Source organism: Acanthochromis polyacanthus, chromosome 14 (genome assembly GCF_021347895.1).
Source record: "Acanthochromis polyacanthus isolate Apoly-LR-REF ecotype Palm Island chromosome 14, KAUST_Apoly_ChrSc, whole genome shotgun sequence".
NCBI lineage: Eukaryota > Metazoa > Chordata > Actinopteri > Pomacentridae > Acanthochromis > Acanthochromis polyacanthus.
This window is the reverse complement of record NC_067126.1, coordinates 1,700,326-1,723,845: the sequence shown is the minus strand read 5'-3', so window position 1 is coordinate 1,723,845 and position 23,520 is coordinate 1,700,326. Positions and strand designations below refer to the sequence as shown.

General features: G+C 41.4%; 1 protein-coding gene and 3 long non-coding RNA genes across 4 annotated transcripts in view; 2 read left to right on the top strand and 2 right to left on the bottom strand.

Annotated features, from left to right (window-relative positions):
- Nucleotides 1–6,285: 6,285 nt before the first annotated feature.
- LOC110962045 (spindle and kinetochore-associated protein 3) lies at nucleotides 6,286–11,383 on the bottom strand. Its single transcript, XM_022209900.2, has 6 exons — nucleotides 10,934–11,383; nucleotides 9,106–9,167; nucleotides 7,823–7,976; nucleotides 7,323–7,740; nucleotides 7,185–7,246; nucleotides 6,286–6,515 (listed from the first exon to the last, which is right to left on the bottom strand). Exons 1-6 carry the CDS (start codon nucleotides 11,046–11,048, stop codon nucleotides 6,343–6,345), a joined length of 984 nt encoding a protein of 327 aa, XP_022065592.2. The 5' UTR covers nucleotides 11,049–11,383; the 3' UTR covers nucleotides 6,286–6,342.
- A 238-nt stretch (nucleotides 11,384–11,621) lies between these two features.
- On the top strand, nucleotides 11,622–13,287 carry LOC127537073 (uncharacterized). The gene is made up of 2 exons (XR_007946555.1): nucleotides 11,622–12,584; nucleotides 12,670–13,287. It is a non-coding gene; the product is annotated as an uncharacterized LOC127537073 (long non-coding RNA).
- LOC110962049 (uncharacterized) lies at nucleotides 13,283–20,052 on the bottom strand. Its single transcript, XR_007946558.1, has 3 exons — nucleotides 19,732–20,052; nucleotides 15,284–15,508; nucleotides 13,283–15,194 (listed from the first exon to the last, which is right to left on the bottom strand). It is a non-coding gene; the product is annotated as an uncharacterized LOC110962049 (long non-coding RNA).
- A 116-nt stretch (nucleotides 20,053–20,168) lies between these two features.
- The window catches only part of LOC110962050 (uncharacterized), a 4,118-nt gene continuing 766 nt past the window's right edge, over nucleotides 20,169–23,520 (top strand). The window contains exons 1-4 of the long non-coding RNA XR_002596405.2: nucleotides 20,169–20,233; nucleotides 20,517–20,552; nucleotides 21,680–21,727; nucleotides 22,161–23,520. The exon at nucleotides 22,161–23,520 is cut by the window's right edge and continues 766 nt beyond it. This is a non-coding gene — a long non-coding RNA (uncharacterized LOC110962050). The remainder of the gene's footprint in view (nucleotides 20,234–20,516; nucleotides 20,553–21,679; nucleotides 21,728–22,160) is intronic.

Genomic DNA, 23,520 nt, shown 5'->3' with positions numbered 1-23,520 from the left:
AAACGGTACCTGTTGGAGGAAATGTGGTCAAATGACAGCTGGGCACTTTCACATTTTTTGGGAATGTCCCAATATCGCCACCTTTTGGACAGAAGTGCATAGAAATATACAACTGATACTTGGACTACAATTGGAAGAGACATTTTCAGTATTTTATTTAGGAAATTTACCAACGGGATTAAGAAAAGGAGACCGATACCTTCTACAAATTTTACAAGCTGCAAGTAAGAAGGCCATTACACGAAAATGGTTGAATGAAGATCCACCCAATATCTCGGATTGGATCGAAATAACAAACGAAATACACACAATGGAGAGAATGACTTTTTCTTTAAGGCAAGCATCAGAAAAAGGAGAACTCTACTGGAGGAAATGGAGAAATTTTATCTCTAAATAAATGACTTTCTGCCCTCTGGAACAGCACGGGCTACAATCAGAACTGTTACACACTGATAGCTTTGAAATCTGCCTGACTGTTTTTTATTTTTTTTATTGTATGCATGTACTTATTTAGTTTTTGTCGACCTATCAGTTCACGATAAGTTCAAGTTTAAATGTTTGCCATTACCTGTTAAAATTGCAAAAATACAAATAAAAATAAAATTTCAAAAAAAAAGACAGGTGTGTGTTCTGCATGTATACAAACCGAATCGCGTGGGCTAAAAATGTAGCCGGCGACAGGAATTGATGGGACTCAGAAACACCCCCACAATTTAATCAGTTGTTCCTTGTGTCGTTTCCGATACGTCCACAGTGGTAGATTTGTTGTAGGATCACAATCATGTGATCGTCAGCAGGCCGCTGAGGTAGTGTTCACTTGTTGCCATGGTTACCGTGCTGCTATCAGACGCCGTGCGCTACCTCAATGGGAAATCCTTCACAAATCTGTGGATCCAAACTTTAAGCCGTATCACTGCTGAAGTCTAATCATTTGGTCCTTGTGTCATTTCTGACCGACCCTGAAAACTTCATTTAAATCTCTGAGTCTGTTTCTGAGTGATGTTGGTAACAGAGGAAGGATTCACACACACTGATCGTCACATAACTCCACCGTGTTCTTTGGTGGAATAATTAATCTAATTTACCTTCATTCTTTCAGAGCTCTAACGGATCTGGATGCAACAGTTTCCATCATGGTGATTTATGTGGTCTGTTTTCTGATCATTTCAGCCGTTCTAATATGTTTCATGTTTTTTTTAAGTGCATCAATTGATGATTTCTTTTTCTTTTTGTATTCCACCACAATATTGCACGGGTGTAAAACAGTTTAGCTCCACTTTGGTGAAGAACATCAGTGAATTAATTGTTTATCACGGTCTTCAGCAGTAATTTTTGTTGGTAAATGAGAGACTTTAGTATCACATGTCTGCATCTTCAAACCAGAAACAGGAAGTGAATTCAGTGACGTACGTGCATTAGGTTTGCGCTGGGAGCTGCTCTGATTGGTGGAACTCATGGGAGGCGGGCCAAAATTGCGGGAAAGTTGCGGTGATTGGACAAAATTGCAAGGCCACGCAAAATTCGCGGAGATTGGTTGATTTCGCGTGAATTCGCGCGATCGCAACATCGCGAATTCCTGGAGGGACTGACTCCTACTCCATTTCTCTTCCTATCTACACCATGATAGAACAACTTGAACCCTGCTCCTAAACTTCTAGCTTTACTACCTTTCCACCTGGTCTCCTGGACACACAGTATGTCCACCTTCCTCCTCTGCATCATGTCAACCAGCTCTCTACCTTTTCCTGTCATAGTTCCAACATTCAAAGTCCCTACTCTCAGTCCTAGACTCTTGGTGTTCCTCTTCTCTCTCTTCCTACAAACACATCTTCCTCCCCTCCTTCTCCGACCAACAGTCGTCCATTTTCCACCACCACCCTGTAGGTCGACAGCACCGATGGCGGTCGTTGTTAACCCGGGCCTCGACTGATCCGGTATGGAAGAAATGCTCTTTATGATTTAAACTCCTGTAGAACTGTGTGAACTCAGTAAGTTTCAATGATGAACTCTGACCATGAAATATAACTGGTTGGTTGATAATAAACTGATAACAGTGCTGTGACTTGTTCCTGTGTCTGTATAAAAGCTGTTTCTTTATAGTTTATAGACCGGGTTCTCTGCAGGTTGAATCCTTGTTGAGTAAAACTCTGCTGTGGCTTCAGAGATTCTGAGGTTTAGTTTGGAGAAGTCAGGATTAAACTAGAGAACTTTCCAACACCAACATTCTAGATTAATACTGAATACATTAGAGCTATAAAAGAAAACAGATGGAATTATGTTATAAATAATCGTGTTAATATTCAGTATTAATCTAGAATGTAAAAAATACAAATAAATAAAAATCATTGAATGAGAAGGTGTGTCCAAACTTTTGACTGACAGCATATAGATATATAAACGCAACACTTTTGTTTTTGCTCCCATTTTTATGAGATGAACTCAAAGATCTAAAACTTTTTCCACATACACACTGTCAGTGTGTAAGGTTCACGGTCACCAAGTCGCCCGAAGCGACCAGAACGATGCCCGGACGATAAACAGATACAATTTATACATTTCTCATCGCCTGGCCGGGTGACAAGCATTTTATAAATAAATTAATTAATTAAAAGGATTTTAATTACAGATTTCTAACCTTTTGCTTTTGTTATGACAGTGTGTGCTCCCTTATGAGAGGGAGAGAGAGAGAGCAGCGTGTGTGTGTGTGTGTGTGTGTGTGTGTGTGTGTGTGTGGTGGGGGTGGGGGGTGGGGGGCCCTGAATGCAGCGCGAGCAAGACAGACGGCAGTCGGGGAGGTAGAGAGAGGAGGTGTGTAGCTGCAGGGTTAGCATGCATGACTGTACGGTTCAGCCGCTGTTAATTGACAATAAAGGCTGCAGTGTTCTTCGGTACGGCCGGGTTCCTGTGTCTTTGCCTCTGACCACGGTCGGGGGCCGAACAGGAACGGTTAAGACTTTGTTCTGCGCAGGCAGTGTTGCCAACTTAGCAACTTTCTCACTAAATCTAGCGACTTCCAAAGCATCCTAGTGACTTTTATGTCCAAAGCAACTAGCCACAAATCTAGCGACTTTTTCTGCCGTTTTGGAGACTCTGACAGGAAAACTCAGATCATTCTGCAGTTACTGTCCTCAACAAGCAGCAGGTGCTGCTGTGAGCTTCTCCCCCTCCCAAAGCACAGACTGTCAGTCCAGTAACCCCACAGCAGTCCCAGTGTCTGATTAGAGGACTCATCACTCCGCGGCCAGACGGCAGATGAATCACGCATGCTCAAAGTCACTACAGATCCCATCCAGACTTACAGAGCGGGATATAAATGAAAATGGGGGGGGTCGGGGTCCAGTCCTCTTCAATGGCTGTGCGAAGTTGCCGGATATTGGCGGAACTGGTACACGCTGTCGTATACGCTGATCCAGAGCAATGGGTGACATGTCCGGTGAGTATGCTGGCCATGCAAGAACTGGGACATTTTCAGCTTCCAACAATTGTGTACAGATCCTTGCAACATGGGGCCGTGCATTATCCTGCTGCAACATGAGCTGATGTTCATGTTGTATGGCACAACAATGAGCCTCAGGATCTTGTCATGGTATCTCTGTACATTCAAAATGCCATCAATAAAATGCACCCGTGTTCTTGGTCCATAACAGACGCTAACCTTGCCAGCAAGTTGATTTCTCGCGATATTTGTGAGTTCACAAATCTCTCAAGAAACCATCTTGCTCCGCTCCCGCCTTCACTTTTTTTTTTTTATGAAACACAGGGAACAGCGTTTACAAGATTTATCTTCCTGCTGTTCCTTGTTTGTGTCATTTGTATGTGTATTTTAAATAGTTAATATTTCAATTTCAATAAAGAGATATCAACTTTTCGTACAGCACCAAGTTGGTTTGGGCCAATCAGCAGTATTCGTGTGTGGGGCGGGATATCCGGGTGTGAAGACGACACCAAGCGCCAGTAGATCAAAACAAACACGGCAACGGAGGACAACGATCGTGTAGATGCTGCTATTAAGTCAGTTTTAGCTGAATCTCCTATCGCTTCTTTGAAGGAAGAACAACGAGAGGCGCTTTGCGCATTTCTGGATGGTAAAGATGTTTGTGCTTTTTTACCTACGGGTTTTGGTCAGAGTTTAATCTACCAATTGGCTCCGCTCGTTGTGAAGATCCCGCGATTGGCTGAAAACAAACCTGTCAGAGGCGGGACATACTGTTGCATTGTCCAATCCGTGCCTCTTTCCTCCGAACGGATTTACATGGAGCGGTCCCAGATTGATATTGTGGAGTACTATCAAGTACTACACAATTATTAATCTGGCTATTGCCAGGTTAAACAGACGCCTGCCCATACCATAACCCCACCCCCACCATGGGCCACTCCATCCACAACACTGACATCAGAAAACCGCTCACCCACACGACGCCACACACTCTGTCTGCCATCTGCCCTGAACAGTGTAAACCAGGATTCATCCATGAAGAGAACACCTCTCCAATGTGCCAGACTCCATCCAATGTGAGCATTTGCCCACTCAAGTCTGTTACGACGACAAACTGGAGTCAGGTGGAGACCCCATGAGGACAACGAGCAGCAGATGAGCTTCCCTGAGACGCTTTCTGACAGTTTGTGCAGAAATTCTTTGGTTATGCAAACCGATTGTTTCAGCAGCTGTCCCAGTGGCTGGTCTCAGACCATCTTGGAGGTGAACATGCTGGATGTGGAGGTCCTGGGCTGCTGTGGTTACACGTGGTCTGAGGTTGTGAGGCTGGTTGGATGTACTGCCAAATTCTCTGAAACGCCTTTGGAGACGGCTTATGGTAGAGAAATGAACATTCAATACACCAGCAACAGCTCTGGTTGACATTCCTGCTGTCAGCATGCCAACTGCACACTCCCTCAGATCTTTCCACATCTGTGGCATTGTGCTGTGTGATAAAACTGCACCTTTCAGAGTGTCCTTTTATTGTGGGCAGTGTAAGGCACACCTGTGCACTAATCATGGTGTCTAATCAGCATCTTGATATGGCACACCTGTGAGCTGGGATGGATTATCTCAGCAAAGGAGAAGTGCTCACTATCACACATTTAGACAGATTTGTGAACAATATTGGAGAGAAATGGTGATATTGTGTATGTGGAAAAAGTTTTAGATCTTTGAGTTCATCTCATAAAAAAAGGGATCAAAAACAAAAGTGTTGCGTTTATATTTTTGTTGAGTGTAAATCTATACAGATACAGCACCTTTCAAAAGTTTGGGGTCATCCAGATAATTCCATGTTTTCCATTAAACTCCCATTTTTATCCATGTGCTAACATAACTGCACAAGGGTTTTCTAATCATCAATGAGCCTTTCAGCACCATTAGCTAACACAATGTAGCATTAGAACACAGGAGTGATGGTTGCTGGAAATGTTCCTCTGTACCCCTATGGAGATATTCCATTAAAAATCAGCTGTTTACAGATAGAATAGTCATTTACCACATTAACTATGTCTACACTGGATTTATCATTCATTTACTGTGATATTCATTGGAAAAAAACTTTTCTTTCAAAAATAAGGACATTTTAAGTGTCCCCAAACTTTAAATGGTGGTGTAAATAAATGAACTATAAAAGCAGTCAGAGAGCAGTTCTCCACCAAGGCTGCTCAGTTGACTTATTATTTCCAACGGATGAAATGTTTAATAAAAATGACCTTGTGCTGAGTACAGGCATGTGTTATGCATGTGCATGTTATGTATGGATACCAAACTGTGTGTAAATTACACTTATGAAGGTCTGCTGATCAGTTCATCACTTTTGCTAGTGTTAAAATAACCGTTTGTATTGTATCCTTTTTGTTATTTTCTGATTTGTATTTTGTATTGTTTACAGTTATAAAGTTTTCTTTCATTTTGTCTTCTGATTTTTTGGTTGGTTTGGTTTTTTGAGTGTTACTTTTACCATGTCCTTTGTTTCTGGATGAAGCTGGGCATTCGGGGGGGGAGGGGGTTGGCTGTAGTGTTATTTGCTGTGGAAAATGATGATGATTAAATAAAGAGAAAAAAACAAAACAAAGCCGTGAATCCACTTATAAGCTGCATCACTGCCAAAATATAACCACTTAGTCCTTGCGTCCTTTCTGACCTTCCCTGAAAATTTCATCCAAATCCTTTAGTCTGTTTTTCCGTAACGTTTCACACAGACAGAGTCACGTACGCCGGCCACAGCATAACTCCACCATTTCCTTGGCAGAGTAATAAATAAAATCTCTGATGTGAGTTTGTGTCTGGAAGCAGAACTTCATCTCCACATGGAGGTCTTGTGGCTGCTCTCCTTACCTTCTTGGTGCTCACCAGTCGGGTCATGTACGGGGTTTGGAAGGCTGGGACCTGGGGGGTGCTGGGCAGGTTGGGTCCAGGGGGGATTCTGGTTCTCCAGAGTCTGGTTCAGATGAGGAGCTCCGACCGTTGGTCTTCCTGATCTTCAGTCCTGGAGTGCAGAGAACCGGCAGCTCTGGAGACGCCAGGATGTCAGCTGAAGGCCAAAGAACAAGGTCAGGTTCAGAGTCTGAGGAGCAACGTGTTGCTGTCAGTTATCAGGAGTTTAACATCTGCAGGATCAGTCTGAGGAAACATCTCAATAAAATAAGATTTTGATAACTTTAAACCTGAACCTGGAACCACCTGGAGGAACTGACAGGAATCTTTTAAAAAATAAGTCAAAACTACACGACCTATCAAAGCCACAAACGTCTCAGCTCCAGCTGATGTCTTCTGCTGGAAGGAGAACCTGAGCTGGACTCTGAAAAACCACTTCATTCTAACGTCATCTAACAATCAGCTCAGTCCAGACTGTCGAGAACTAAAACACCAACAATCAGCCAACAGAGGTTCAGTGAGTTCAGAGAGGACAGATGTGAAAATACAGAACCAAACATCTGGATGGAGATCAGTGCTGGTTATAAAATAAATGATCTGTTATGTTTGTGTCGTTCTGCTCAGAGGACTTGGTGTTGGAGTTTCTGCACTAGAAGATCCTCTGACCCCTGGTGTTCAGAACAAAGTCCTCAGAGGAGCAGAAACCAGGTCCTTCATGATGTGATTGAAAAAGAACAGAAAACTTCACGGCTGTTTTTCTGCTTCTTCAGGAGGAAACATCTGGTTCCAGGTCGTTCCAGACAGAAGAGCTCTGATGGTTCCATACCTCTGGTCTGGAAACGGTCCAACACTGAGTCCTCTGGTGGTCCAGGCTGGTCCTGCGCTGGTCTGTAGGAGAACAAACAGAAACAGTGAAGGTCCATGCAGGTCAGAGATGTTTCCATGCAGCAGCTGTGCTTTCCACCTGTGGGGCTCCTCAGCGTTCTTCTGGAGCAGCTTCGTAGTGAAGTCGTTGTCCTCTGAGATGCCGAAGTCGTGCATCTGAGGCGTCTGGAGCTCCTCGTCTTCCATCCGGAGAGCCCGTTTTGGAGTTAAAGGCAGCAGAGGTGGAGCTGGTGTGGACAGCGCTGGGTGAGGGAGGTTCATCTCAGGCATGGGAGGAACCTCAGAGCACCACTCAGCTCCAGCCAGAGTTCTCTTCAGCTGCATCTCAGACAGACCGAAGTCGGACAGCTGAGGGGTTCTCATCACGTCGCTGAAGGTCGGTGCTGCTGGAGGAGAAGAGCTGAGGTTCTCTCCAACCTCCTCCTGGCCTCCTCCTTCCCTCTCTGCTGGCTCAGCCTCACCTTCTTCAGGACCTTCATCCTCAGCCTCCTGAGCTTCTGTAGGAGAGAAAACACAGTCAGAAACACCTTCAGGTCCCGTCTTCACAGGAAGGACCAGTGAGCAGTGAGCAGTCCTTACTGGTTGGAGCCTGGTAGCCGTATTCCTCCCAGTGAGCCTTCAGGGTCTGGACGTCTCTGCTGACCTTCTGCTCCATCGTTCTACAGGCCTGGATGAAGCTGTCCACCTCATTCTCATGAGCTTTCTGCTGGACCAGCTGCTCCTGGATCTGAGCCTGGAGGAGACCAGAGCAGAGTCAAACATCTGGACCAGGAGAGTCCACCTCATCTTAGTCCAGGTTCCACATCCAGTCTGATCTCCAGTAAAACCAGTAAAACCACAGCATCACAACCTGTAAATAACCACAACTCCTGATGGTTCCTAATGTTCTCATTTAAGGAATTATCTTTTTACAAAACATCATGAAGAACCTGAAATTTATGAAGCAAAATAAATTCAGTTTCATCCACATTCATCCTCAGTTCATCATTTCCACATTACAACTTCCAGATCACAGAGTGTCTACAAAGGAACACAACATTTAGTCACCTGGAACTGAAGCATGGAGGATTTACTGGAGGATCACAACCACAAAGGAAGACAAAAAACCCAACAAAAACAAGACAAAATATTACAGAAATGAGACACAAAATGACAAAAATAAAGACAAACAACACAAGCAAGATAAAAAGGAAACAAACGACAAAAACAAGAAAAAAGCTACAAAAACAAGAAACAAAACAACAGAAGTCAGACAAAACAGAAAAAACAGCAACATATTACAAAATGAGACACAAAACAACAAAACCGAGACAAACAACATGAAACAAATCAAACCAAAAAAAACAGACAAAAGTCACACAGCAGCAAAAAAAACACAAAAGCAAGAAACAAAAAGATTAAAGCAAAACACAAAAGGATAAAAATGAAGACAAACAACACAAGCAAGACAAAAAGGAAACACAAAACAACAATAGTCAGACAAAACAACAACAAGAACAAGACAAAATATTAAAAAACGACAAAAGAACAATGAACAACCTAAAGAATCTAATCTAAAGGACATTCACGCACTACTGCATGTTTTAGGATTTAATAGATGATTATTGGATGTAAAACGTCCTCCAGTTCTGGAACGATCCATGAAGAACAGAATCAGCAACAACACAGAGAACTAATACTTTACTCAGATACTTTAAGTACATCTTATAGGACTTCTACGTGGGTCTGAGAGTTTCTTCCATCTCTGGTAGAAACCAGATAAATAACTTTAAATCCCTGAACACTGCAGTCTGTTCTGTGATCTATAAAGTTTTAACGGTGCTGCTTCCATAAAACATCTCATTAATCAGCAGATACTGCACCTTCAGGCTCCCCACGCTGAAGTTCAGCTCGTGGTACGTTCCCATCGCCTTCGCTGTGGTTTCTGGAAGAAGAAGAAGGAGTCCAGATGTTTACGTCCAAAATGATTCACAGCAGAACCACAGATGGATCCTCAGAGAGTCTTTATTAGGCCTAAATGTCTCATCAGGATACATGATGAAAACTTTAAAGACAGATCATTTTTCACCGTTTTTACTTCAAATATGACATTCAGAAGGATTTATACTCTTTCCTCAGTAATCAGCGGTGAAGCTTTAAAACAAGTTCAATGAATAGAAATACTTTTAGACTTTTCAGTTTCAGTAAAGATATAAATGAAGTCCAGTCTCTTGGACGAGAGGTGAAAACGTCTTCGAGACCCTACAAGAGCTTCAGCAGAAAGCAACTGGACTCCTTTGGTGGGTTCTTGACCGTTTCCACCTCCCATCCAAGATGAGAGGTGGAAATGTCTTCATGAAATCCAGTCCAGTCCTCTCATCCATCTGAAGGTTAAAAAACAAAAACACAATGTTCTAACTCATCGCTTTCATCTGTATGATCTATTGGAGAACTTTCAGTCAGAGGAAACCTTCCACTATGACTGTGAAGATGACTGGCTGGCTGCTACCTAGGCCCCTTAAAAACACGGAATCGTTCTTTATTTGACAATTAATTGTTGCGTCCTGTGTTGATTCAATACGGGATGCAAATTGTTTCGTATTTTCATAAATGTCCCACACACGTCTGTCACACACGCATCAAAACTGCATAATACACAAAATAAAACACAGGAAATATTAAGGGCAGCCAGTTTCATCTTCCTTAGACCTATGTAGTGAGGAGCTGATAGAGGTCCAGCAGGTAGACCTGTCTGTTTGCCGGTCCTTATAATCATGCTGATGTGGCCGTAGACTCTACAGTATACAAAGTAGTTTTTTTTAAAAATGTGTTTTAGTTTTTAACAAACATTTATTTAATAACCTATATGTGATCAGTAAATACATGCATATACACATAAATAAGTTCATACATTAACCATGTAAAGATAAGATTTAGATGGAAAAATATCTATAGAGACTTTCTTTGTCCAGTATTGTGCATTCAGTTTTTGCAGAATCCAGTATTACACACTGGGTGGTCATTACATTTTATTAGTCTGGTTTCACTGTTTAAAATGATGCCACATCTTTTTAGACAGAACCTGTGATCATAAAACAACACAGAACTCTTAGTTTTGTGTTAATAAAGCACTTAAAGCTTTAAGTATGGCTAAATGCTTTTTCTGAATTAAATATTCCACTCCTTGGGTGGTTGTGGCCCCACGTTTGATATTCACAGATTCAGACTTCCAGCATCAATAACTCATTAGATGTAGGTTATCAAAACATAAAAGATGCCTCTTTCCCATCGCTGTAAGGCAGATGTTGTGCTACAAGCCCAGTTTTATCTAAAGTAGCTGTCTAACAAGTTGCAGAAATATCATTGGTGTCTATGGAGTGAACAGGGACCGCCTGCAACAGCAAAGAGAGACACAAATATTCAATAACCTCACTCTGATAAACTGGCTCCTGTTCACACCAGTGTTATTCCTGCAGCTTGAAAAACAATCTGAGCTTGTAGCACACTGCCTCACTACGATGGAAAGAGGCATTGTTTATGTTTTGACTGAATGAGTTACTGATGCTGGAAGTCTGAATCTGTGAATATCTTTCCAGCTTCACTGAGCTGTGGCCCTGAGGAGCCGTGGTTTTCCTCCTTTATTTTCATGTCTGGGAGTAACAACCCTACTGCTACCTGTACCTGTCCGGACTACAGGTGTGTCCCACTCACCGCTGTCTGGTTCCTCTTTACGGCTTTCAAACGCCTGTTGGAGTCTGGAGGTCTCAGACTCCAGAGTCACCGCCAGCTTCCTCAGTCTGGAGAAGAACCGCGACGTCGGATCCATTTTAGAGCTGAAACTGGACTAACTGGTCCGGACCGGTTCCTGACGAGGAGTTACTTAGTCCTTCAGAGGAAATAAAATACTAAATAAACTAGTCAAGCGAGGGCGGTCAGTTAGTCCATTAGTCCTTCTGTCCGCCAGCGGAAAAAAACAACTTTTGGATTTTGGCGCCACTTCCGGCTTTGAGCGGAAGCTTTTCTTCTTCGTGTGTTTGAGTCCCGCAGCGGTTGAATCGTCTCAGAGGCGTCCCCTGAGTTCACAGATAGATAGATTAGATAGATAGATCACAGACTGGAGGTTAACAGTTTCCTGCTTCACAGCTGCTCTTTAGTTTTACGGTTTAATCTTTTCTGATCACTCATTCAACCATGAAGCTGGTCGAGAACCGCTACACCTAGACTCTTCAAATCTGGACTGAATTATTCTACAGAGCCTGGCTCTCGAACTAGACCTGGTCTAATGTGGTCTATATGCTGAAAAAACAGTAAAATGTGCCTTTATTGCATTTTCACAAATAGAATAAAGTTTTCACAAATCAGACACTATGTTTTTATGAATCTACAGGCTCTGTAGAATAATTCAGTCCAGATTTGAAGAGTGTAGGTACAGTGGTTTTCAATCTGGACCTGGTCTAATAAGGACTGGTTATAAAGCAAAAACGGTGAAATATCCCCTTAAACGTTTTCACAAATAAAATACTAATTTTACCAATACAATAGCTCTTGTCAGGCATAGTTAATGTCTTACCCAAATGTCTAAAATGTTTACACATCAAGAAGTGTCGAAAAAAAACAGATAATCAGTGGATAAACTGTCGCACCGCACATTCATTTCATTTCCCCTTAACTTTTCCCTTAAGTGCCGAATCGGAAGCTAACTTCAGCGTCGTCTCATTCATTCAGTCAGTAAGCGAGCGAGTTTTGGCGTAGAACAGCTTTTATTAACGATCCAGTGGATAAAGGAGCAGCATTACTGCACAGATCATTAAATATTCGTCTGTAGATTGTTATCAGACCGAGCATAAATGTTCTCGCATTTCCGGACAGTTATCGGTTTGAGCGGTACCGTTTCGTATTCGTTTTAAGTCCATAATCTACATAAACAACCTAATCCGTCCTTACATTTACATTACCAACCAGTCATGCTCTCACATCCAGCAGATATTGTGTGTTGCGCTGCGGTTCTTTGCAAATGAAAGTTTTTATATAATGTCAGAGATGCAGAGTAAGACAACTGTATGGAGGACAGTCAGAAAAGTTTTCCTGGCTCTGAAACGACTTTTACCATCATTGTGGACATAAACCTGTCAGAACATCAAGGAGGATCCACAGGATTACAGGTGAATGATGTAGAGATCTGTTACATTCATTTTAAATCATATTCTGTTAATGACATTGTGCTGCAGCCTCAGACTGGGATCAGTCATTTTAATTTCTTTTAGGATTTCCCAGTGTGATTGGCTGCATAGATGCACACACATCCCCATCACAGCTCCCTCACATCATGAACAGGAAGTCCATTCACAGCATAAATGTGCAGGTAGGCTACAGGTAGACTGACTACTGTTTCTAAATGTTAAAGACTGCATCATAGTTCAACATCTGTCATTCTCTGCACTGTCCAGATCATATGTGATGCTGCATACATCATTTCTAATGTGGAGGCCACGTGGTCTGGGTCTGTTCATGACTCCAGGATTTATGGAGAGTCTAACCTGAGCAACAGACTGCAGCGTGGTCAGCAGCATAAAGATTTTCACAATAGAATTCTCTTGTCTCCCTCCTTTAATATGCTCTGATGTATCCACTATACATTACAGGAGAGTTTGATGGCCTTCTGCTGGGTGACAGGGGTTACCATGCCAACCCAGGCCGATGACCTCATACCCTGACCCTGAACCAGGCCCCCAACAGAACTTCAACCGGACTCACTGCAGGACCAGAGCCCGGGTGGAGATGACCATAGGCCTGCTGAAAGCCCGTTTCCAGAGCCTACGTCTCCTCAGGGTGACCCCTGAGAGGGCCTGTGATATTACTGTGGCATGTGTTGTTCTTCATAATATTACCACTATTAGAGGAGAGCAACACCCTGCCCTACAAACTGAAGACCCAGATGATGAGCCCATCCACCTGCAGCTATCCAGGACAGCAGAGCAGTCAGAGACACCGTATGCAAGAATCACTTTAGAGTTTAAGTCTCCATCATCACCACCACAGCAAATAAAGACATGATACACATTTCATTTGCTCTTCTTTATTTCCTACAAATAAAAGATAGTTCAGTTCATGTTCCAGTAGTTAACATAATTCACCTGTGACCATCACCACCTCTAACTTGTGCTCCAGTATTTCAATTTCCAGATCTGCCCTCCTAATCTGTTTTTGGATTTTTATCAGCAAATGCAGTTTGTAAATCTGTTTTACTGATAACTGGGAATACATAGAGGACATTAAATGATACAGTTGCACATGAATTCCACAGAATGAAGCTCTGGTGTTTCCTGAACATCCATCTCACTGTGTCAGTCTGTGCAGTGGAAGCTGAGGAACCATCCTGCTGCTGTCCAGCCATGCTCTGTTAAAAGGATGAGAATGTGCAATACTTCAGTGTAGGCTAAATGTCACACTCTATATTCCACCCAAAATGTGAATGAGAAGAGAACTATCAGTAACATAGCTCTGTATGCCTTTCTGGATCCCCCTCTGTAAAGGCAGCAGACACAGTTTCATCCTCTTCATCCTCGATCAGTGACATGTTTCAGTAAACTTAAACTACCATTTGGAGAAATCTGTGGAGTGTTGACTACTTACAATTACAAGGTGTATATATATATATATATATATACATATGCATCCATGACCTTTTATACCACCGTTTTACAGGCATCTGCTTTCTTTCTGTTCGCTGAGCAGAAGTCTATGTTAGTTTAAATAGTCTTAATTATTTAACAGGACATGATATGGATGCAGACATTTAGGCTATGTGTGGATAAAACAACTGCACAGTCAAACAGCCACTTAATATTTAGGCTACTTTACAATGTAAAACATGATCAACATGAAGTACCTCCATGAGATAATGCCGAGGTCTGACCTGTTTGAACAATGTTTTTATATTTCATCTTAAGCTGCTGCCCCGTTAGATTTCCTCTCAATGAAATAACTTCATATTCTACCATTCAGACAGTTATTCCCTGTAATATTATTACGATTACAAAGGACTACATTTAAACTTACGCATTGATCCGGGCTGTTCTCCACGCCGTCTCTCTCTCTTTTACAGCTGCAGCGGTGTTGCACTTCTTTCTAAAAACGTGTTCAAACTCGCCATATGAGCGCGTTAAAAACTTCCAGTTCAAAAACGCAGCCTTTCGCTTCCCCGTTTCCATGGTGACTCGTCGAATCGGGGCTCCAGAGTTTTCTATCTCAGAGTAGATCAACTCAGAGTTGAGGATTAAACTCAGAGTTTGTTAAACTTGCTTCATGAAACAGGCCCCTGATGTGCACAATGTGTGAGGGTCCAATCCCTGCTGCTTGCAACTTTAATGTGTAATCAGAATTAGTTGGGAGAATTTGGGTTTCAGGTTGGGGGAGGTCTCCCAACCAGTTCTTGACTCTCCAGCAGTTTCTGTCTTTCCCAGACTTAATGCTTTAGAATTTGATTTGTACTCCAGCTTCTACCTTAATCTGACTTCCTGACAGAGTTAAATGCAGACTGATGTTCTCAGTGTTGATTACAGCTTTGGTGTCTAACATATACATCAGTGACGACAACTAACTAGGAGGGAGATTGTATGTATGATCTAGATTTAGTTACAGATAAATGTGTTATTTAATAACGTGATCAAAGTGAACAAACATTTGGACCTCATGTAAACCAAACAAGGACTTAAAACAGTTGGTGTGGGTGAAAGTTGAATTGTTCATGTGTGCATGAGTTAGTTTTTACAACCTGCACTTGTATTAAACATACGGTACCTCCACAGTCGACAACGATGTACTGTGTTCCAGGAGACTGATCAAGTTTGTCTTCTCCCTGGTTTTCTGCTATGAAACCTTCAGCTGGTAGCGTCTTACAGAAGACTGAGGCTGCCTCTGGCTCCAGGGCTATTACCAACTTGTCCTCCTTTCCTTTGGTCACAATACCAGCCTACAAGAGAACAGAAAAATCAGTTCCTTTTCATCAGAAATGAAACTTCACTGCAGGTTTCCCACCTCTGAATGTTGTCAGATTGTTACCTGAGTTGCAGCTTTTCTCATGAACTGTTTTGCTGAAGGATCCCAGATTGCAGGTACAGTCAACACCCAGGTGAAGTCAGAGGCTATGAACCTCCTACCAGATGTATGATCTGAGATGGTTTTCAGTGCGTCTTCCTTCAAGTATCTCAGTGCTTCAGTAAACACCTTCAAGGCCTTCATTGATCTCCCATTAGCAGCTTTGATTGTCAGATCACTGGTGGCTTTCTGTTGATGATTGACTGGATATTAGCTCATACAGTAACTGAACTGTGTTTCTGAAGTCATAAAACATGGATGTCTGAGTCAAACTAAAGCCCTAGTTAACATATGAAACAGTGTTCTTATAATTCCATTGTCACTTTTGATGTGTGTTTTGGGTCATTGTCTTGTTGGAACGTCCAACCTTCTGGCTGATTTTAGGAAAAGAAAATCTTAGTGTAGATATTCAATAATCCAGGTCATGGTTATCATAGGAGGTTCAGTAGAGAGCAACTGGACGTCTCTTCTTGACGATGTTTCCCTTTCATCTTAGAGGTTTCTGCAGTTCTAACAGACTGATAGGGAGAGTTGAAAGATGTTCATTTATTGTAGTAGGATAACGTTTCTTTTAATACTAACACATCAGTAAAGAAAACATGGTTTTACCTTGCTGACATGTTTCATCTGCAGTTTTCTTCAGAGTGTCATCTGACGTGTCCTTTTTATCAGGTGACCAGTTTGATAGGTCTGTCAGAATCTGTCAGAATCTCGTCCGGGTTCATGGAGCAGCTCGCCTGCTTCCTGATCTCTACAGCCTCCTTAATCCATCGTTTATGTTTATTGGTCTCTGTTGGTAAAAGTCTCCCCCTGTCCCAGTCCATGACGTGGTTATTTCTTTTGCAGGGGTCCGTGATGGCTGATTTCTTTTTTTCTCGATCGGCTTTTTCTTTTTCTGTTCTTGTGAGTCGTCCAGTTGCTTCCTTTCCACATTCTGTCTGGTGTTCCCTTTGCCTTGTACTGAAAGATCTGCCTGTTTCTCCAATGTTTTCTCACATGATTTGCACAGAATTTCATAGATGATGTTGCATTTATTGTCCGGTTCTGTTTTGTCTTTGGGATGGACTAATAGCTGCCGGAGTTTTGTGTTTTTTGTTTTACTGCTGTGTTAAAGTTGTGTTTTCTTATTATGCATTGTGTCACAAGAACACAAAAAGAAAAAGCCGATGCAGTTGAAACATGTCAGCAAGGTAAAACCATCCTTTCTTTACTGATTTCTCGGTATAAAAAGCAACGGTATCCAGACTGATAGGGAGTTTCAGATGTAAAGAGTCACTAAGAAAGCACTGAAAAACTAACTACCCAGCTGGAACTTCATTAAATCAATGAAAAGATCAAGAAAGCACAACACCACAGGAACAGAAAAAAGGAAGAACAGAAGAAATTTGAAATCCCATATGTAGATGGAGTATTTAAAAAAAACTAAGAAGGATTTTTTCCAAACATAACAGGCATATGCACTTCAGATCCACTAACACTCTGAGACAAAAACTGTTCCATCCCAAGAGTAAAACACCAACAAGACCAGAGAGAATAAACTACAGGAGAACACAGAGCTTTATGTAGGAGAGAATAAAGTATGCCATCTATAGTATGTCAAGCTGAAGCAGCATCTCTAACCAGAGGAGGAGCTGTGACACCACTTATCAAACACCTAGAATGCAGTCATAAAGTTTCTCCATCGTAAACATCTGCAGTCACTCCTGACTTCACAAATTCACATCCTTTGTTGTGTAAACTGGAAGCTCCACCACCATTGTTACTGTTGTTGTTGGACTTACTGGTTTCATACCAGTTATTCATCATTAATGGATCATTGGTCATGTGCGCTGATTGTCTATAAACATGTGAAACTCTCCATCAGTCCGTTCAAACTGAAGAAGGCCTTTGAATGAAGGTGTAACATCTTCAAGAACCTAAAAGAGAATCCCAGATGATTTCTACTGAACTTTCTAAGAATGTGCAGGTCATCCTTCCTCAAAATTTCATTTACTTTGTGAAAAGCACCAGTTCTGCAGGAACCAGTAAACACTGTGGACACCGACAGCAGTTTTCCAGCTGCTTCTAATTCATTCACAGCTGCTTTTTGGTGATTATTGATTGACTCTTAACCATCCTGACCAACTGTCTCTCAGCAGCAGGTGATCACTTTAGGGAATCATATATGTCCTATTTAAATTGGATCAGAGGAGTCAGCAGCTGTAGTCAATCATAATCACTCACAGAGTTAAGAGGATACTAAGAACAACTGATTAGCACAATGTTCTGCATCACTGAAACTGATAGTTCAAGTTGATGTTTGTATATTTCTGATACAGCAGATTGTCATATTTCCAGGAGACTGTTAAACTCTCCTACAAATCTAAATTTCTATGATGGGATCATTGAAATATATAAATCTTTGTCACTAAAAACAATCACACCTTTTGGTTCTGTCGTAGATTTATTATATTATTAAAGGTTTTCTGAAAATATGGCAAAATCTGTTGGATCAATACAACAACTTGAATCAGCAGAAATGTAGCAGAATGTAGAAAGTTGTGATAGTCACATTTCTTTGTGGCATGGCTTCTTCTGAGTGATTACAGTTATCTATGAATCTCTTCCTGGATCAGGACTGCTTTCAGACCGTCATGGTCTCTTTTTTTTTTTATTCCCAAGAACATCAAACCTACCACCAAGCATGGAGGTGGCAGTATCATGCTCTGTGGACCTGGAGCTTTCCACAAAGTAAATGGAATGATGAAGAAGGAGGATCACCTCCACATTCTTCAGGAAAACCTAAAACCATCAGCAGAAGGTTGATCTTGGACACAGTTGGATGTTTCAACCAGACAACGAGTCCAAACACACATCAGACGTGGTAAAGAAATGGTTCCATCAGGATAGAATGAAGGGTCTAGACTGGTCTCCTCAAAGTCCTGACTTAGACCATCAAAAGCCTGTGGACTGATGAAGAAACAAGTCTGAGTCAGAAAGACGACTAATTTAGCGAAACTGCACCAATTCTGTCCAGAGGAGTTAAAGATAAACCAGAAGATTGAAACTGAGGAGGAAACGGATACATTTCACCAAATATGAACATTTGTTTGTATATTTATGATGCAGCAGATTTTTTTCATATTTCCAGAAGACCTTCAATGATCTATGAAAGAACCAAAATACATAATTGTTTTTTTGTGACAAAGATTCATGTTTCAATGATTTCATCATAGAAAAGTCAATGGAAACTAAATACTGATATAATAAACATAGAAGTTACAGTGGATGGTGTCAGGGCTCCTCCCGCTCCTGCTTGGCTCTCAGCCTAATTAGAAACGGCTGCGAAGGAGTGCAGCTGGCCGTGATTAACAATCTGTGCAGCTCAATGCTGGGCCATTGACTGAGATTCCCTGTATGATTACTCTGCTGTCTGGACATATGGGTTCTTAGTGTGGTTCTCCAGCTGCACTAAGGCTGACCAACAGGCTCTCCAGCGGGTGGTCAATGCTGCAGAGAGAATCATTGGAACTACTCTCCCTGAGATCAACACCATCTTCTCCACCCGCTGTTTGAGGAGAGTGCGCAACATCATGCCAGACCAGCACCATCCTGCTCACCACCTTTTCCACCTGCTGCCTTCAGGGAGGAGGTACAGGTCCATACAGGCCAAAACTGCTAGACTGGCCAACAGTCTGTATCCACAGGCTGTGAGGCTACTCAATTCTGCCCCTCTCCCCTCTCTGCTCCCCCATTCTCACGGACAATAACCACACCCACCAATTATAAATCTGATCTGGTTTGCATAGTTGCAGATTGTCACTATTTACCACCCCCCTCTCTCGTGATCCTTCTTCCCCAACGGTTATGTCTTTGTTGCACTGGGTGATTTACAGTATTTAGTATTTATTATTGTGAGTACTGGACTATTTATGATATTTATTACTGTGAGGTCTTTTTTTTTTTTTTGCACTTATCAACTCTGTTGTATGGATGCTCCGAGCGTAATTTCGTTGTCCTTGTGACAATGACAGTAAATATTCTGATTCTGATTTGCCAAAACCTGGATATTCTCGCCTGCTCCGTCTTCCAACTCCCCCCGGACATTATCATGAGTCACCTTCTGTTTAGTTTAGTTCTCTTCACGGCCGACTGGTCCGTCCCTTTTAGTTTAGTTTTCATCCCTGTTCTGTTTGTTCCCTGTGCCTCCTCACATGGACAGTTTATGTTGAGTTTTATCATTAAACCTTATTATTAATTCACCCTCCCGTCTGTTTGTCCGCTGCTTGGGTTCTAACCGCCCGGTTCTTAACAGATGGAAACTTTTGACAACTGTACTTTTAATAGTTTGACCCAAAAATATGGAACATTCTATAAACCAGAATATTTGTCATAATCTATATAAAAAGAATATCATCAGATCATGTACTCACTTTGCCATAAAGAGACATCTTGAAGCAGTTGAAGAAGAAGTTCCTTCTGGCTTCCTCACCCCGCATTTTACCATAAACCAGTTTGGCTTCATAACCAAACTTGAGGAATTCTTCTTGTTCGTTGAACAGAATGCAGGTTGGAGTCTTTGGTGTCTCTTTTCCAACCTCTTCACCCCAGTACTTTATGTAGGGATCAGCCTCTTCCTCTCTGGGTGTCATACTGTAAGCATATCCACTGAATGTTGTTCCAAACTCTATGGCTATTATATACGAGTCTCCCATTGTAGAAACAGGTCCAGGCAGGGAAGGTGTAGAGAACAATGAATATAATGTAATTCAGTAGGTGCAGTGTATCTCTGAACAGGAGGCGGGGCTACCTGAAGGTCTGCCCACCCAGTGAGGTGAATGTGAAGTTACTGTTGGGATCAGACTGAACACGGTCAGTCTGGTGAAGACACGGAAGTAGAAGCCATAAAACAAGACGACATAAAGGCGACTTCAGGTAAATACATGACATTAATTTTAAAGATTAGACTTTGTCCTTTTTGGAGGTCACAATAGCTGCACTGTGCAAACTATTTAAGATTAAACAGAAACAAAAACGAAATGCTGAAAAAAAGTGTGAATGAGTTAAGTAGGTTTTTCCATGAGGAAAATTGACTTTTAACTGAAAGACAGACAGTTTAACAGTCAACCATCCAATAATCCATGAATGTTAACAATCAGCGATTTTATAATGAATCTGATGAGGTTTAACCTGAACAACATTTGATGTTTTCTAACAGAATGAGAGAAATGGAAGGACAGCTTCATCAGACAAGGTAACATTTTCTCTGATTTTCTTCAGAATAATGTGTAACAGGATTTAAATCTGCTATAAATGACAAAGTTTGGACACAACAACACCTGGATGATCCAGTCCATCTAACAGTTAATTCATCCTGCTGGATCCATTCAGGTCCTTCTGTTATTGATGTCAATGATAGTTCAGTCACTGCATCTATGATTAACTCAGGAACTGTGGGAATATTTTTAAATTTTAACACTTTTAAGGCTTCTTTTCACACGGTCTGACTCCCTTTATGTGGAGCATCAAACAACAGCTGTGAAATGATCCCAGGATTCTCCCTAGTAGCAGTCTAATAAAACAATAAACCTGCAGACAGGTCTTTATTTTCCATCTCCCTGATGCTTTTCAATAACATTTCTGTCCCAGGAGAAGTCAGAGAAACCCGACGCAGACACAAAAACGACGAGACAGGAAGAATATTAGGAAGGGCTTTATTTAAACTGAACAAGAATTACAACACAAAAAGGGAAACTGGAAAAAACCAAACTCACCACAAATATTGTCAAATAAAAGAGGAGAAACCCCTACAGACTAACCAAGAAATAACTAAACTACCAGAAGGGGTAGATCAGGGTAATATGATATGAAGATGTAAGACAGGCTTAGGGAGTGCAAGAGCAGACAGACAAGACAGGAATAAACATTCTGGAGATTGAAGGAGGGCTGGTGAGAACCTGGGAGAAGATCAGAGTCCAGAAGTGGAGCTGCAGAGTCACAGCGGGGATGTGAGTCTATGATGCAGCAAAGTGTGAATGAATGAACAAGGCTGAAATAGCTGGAGGTGAGGCAGTGAACAGGTGAGCTGAGCTAGCAGATTACTGCAGCTGCAGGTAGAGTGAAAGCAGGGGAAAGAAATCTTTTTCACATTTTGTTGTAAATTCTTTTCAGCAAAGACAGACAAATAAAATTAGCCACGATTGAATGATTAAAACAGAATGTGACTTTCTGCAGAACTGAACATGTAAACTCCAGTCATTTCTCCCACAGACTCCTTCCTCTCCACATGACAGCATTCCAAAGGGGACTGAATATTTTATAAATTCACTGTTTAAATATGACACCTACTGATTTTTACATGCAGCACATTTTACTCCACAGATCTGCTCTAGAAGAAAAAGATAAAGAACTGAAATCATTCAAAGACAGGTAATGTACATGGAATCCACAGAACAATAATTAATCACTCTAAATTGCATCTGCAGATGTCGAGGACGATTTGAGAAATGTATCAAAGCGACTGAGAAAAACTGTAAATGCTGATAGAGAGGGAACGCTGTGTTCTGTTGTTATTCCAACAGCACATTAATGACAGTTTAAATGAACTCTTTATTTCTCAGTAAACTCACTGAAGAGTTCTAATAAATGCTCATTTACTGATCTGAGGTGTCAGCATGAAGGTCAGTGAAAATATAAAGTGCTGCTCAGTGAACAATCTGCTGTGGTTGAACAAGAGTTTATATCTTTATCAGTCATCCCTCTATAAACTGGACTGTAGTTTAATCCTGAGGAGAACTTTGGTCTGTCGTCTCAGGTCAGCAGATATCACTGAGTTATCTCATTGGTTCTTGTGTTTTTATAGGACAGACTCTGACATCAAGGACACATTTGACTGTGGGACAATAAAGTGAAGCTGATCTTATCAGAAAGCTGAGATTGAGGACATGATCTGAAGGCAGCAGGTTTATAGGTGGTAACTATGACAACCTGAAGGAAGGTGAGAGGCCTTCATGTTGTGCGTTCTTCTTCCTGAACAAGATGTTCAAACGTTGGAGAGCAGCTGTTCATACATTGATCCCAATCCACAGAAACAATGATGTCTGCCTTAAAGAAACCTCCATCTCTGGGAGGAGGAGGAAAGAGAGATGTATCCTGGTGACCATCAGTATTATGGGATGTATCCTGGTGACCGTCGGTATTATGGGATGTATCCTGGTGATCGTCAGTATTATGGGATGTATCCTGGTGACCATCAGTATTATGGGATGTATCCTGGTGACCGTCGGTATTATGGGATGTATCCTGGTGATCGTCAGTATTATGGGATGTATCCTGGTGACCATCAGTATTATGGGATGTATCCTGGTGACCGTCGGTATTATGGGATGTATCCCGGTGACCGTCAGTATTATGGGATGTATCCTGGTGTGATCAGTTTAGAGTCCTAGAAACAATCACTGGTTCCTGGATGTGTTTCTGGTTTCTGCTAATTCACCAGAGAAAACTTTAAAGAGCTCATTCTGGGTGAACTTTAAGGTCCATATCAGCATGTTGGTAGGTGGTTGGCCAGAACTATTAGAGAAAAATAAAATCTCATTTTGGACATGTGATTTTGAACAAATGTTCAGTCCATTTGGACAAAGTTTGACTAATTTTGGACACATTTGGATAATTTGAGATAATTATTATGGCATTCTGAAGATGTTTTTAAGTACTTGTCGATGATTTAAATTACATTTTGGGCAATACTGGATCATTTTAGACATTTTAATGTTTTGTTAAAAAACAGTTATTTTGGTCAATTTTTATGTGATTTTGGACAACTTTTATGTCATTTGGAATAAATTTTTAAGTAATTAAAAAAAAATGACATTATCTCTGTCTAAAGAAGAACAACTTAAAAAGCTCAGTCTGGGTGGTTAGTCAGAACAGGTTATAGTAAAATATAAACTCATTTTGGAAGGATTTTCATGTGATGTTGAACAAATGTTGAGTCCACTTGGACAAAGCCCGACTAATTTTGGACACAGTTGGGTCATTTTTATGTCTTTTTAAGCAATTTTAAAGTAATTTTGGATGATTTAAGCAACATTTTGAGCTATACTGAGTCGTTTTAGACATATTTCAAGCTTTTTCTAATCAGTTATACTCTAACGTACGTTCTGGTTGCTGAACGCAGAAACAACATTAATGTTCTCATGTTCTCATCTCATTAACAAAGT

Coding starts and splice junctions, on each gene's coding strand:
- LOC110962045 (XM_022209900.2), bottom strand. CDS start 11,048: ATGGATCCGACGTCGCGGTTCTTCTCCAGACTGAGGAAGCTGGCGGTG. Junction 7,247..7,322: donor AACGCTGAGGAGCCCCACAG/GTGGAAAGCACA, acceptor GTTCTCCTACAG/ACCAGCGCAGGACCAGCCTG. Junction 6,516..7,184: donor GGACCGTTTCCAGACCAGAG/GTATGGAACCAT, acceptor TTTGGCCTTCAG/CTGACATCCTGGCGTCTCCA.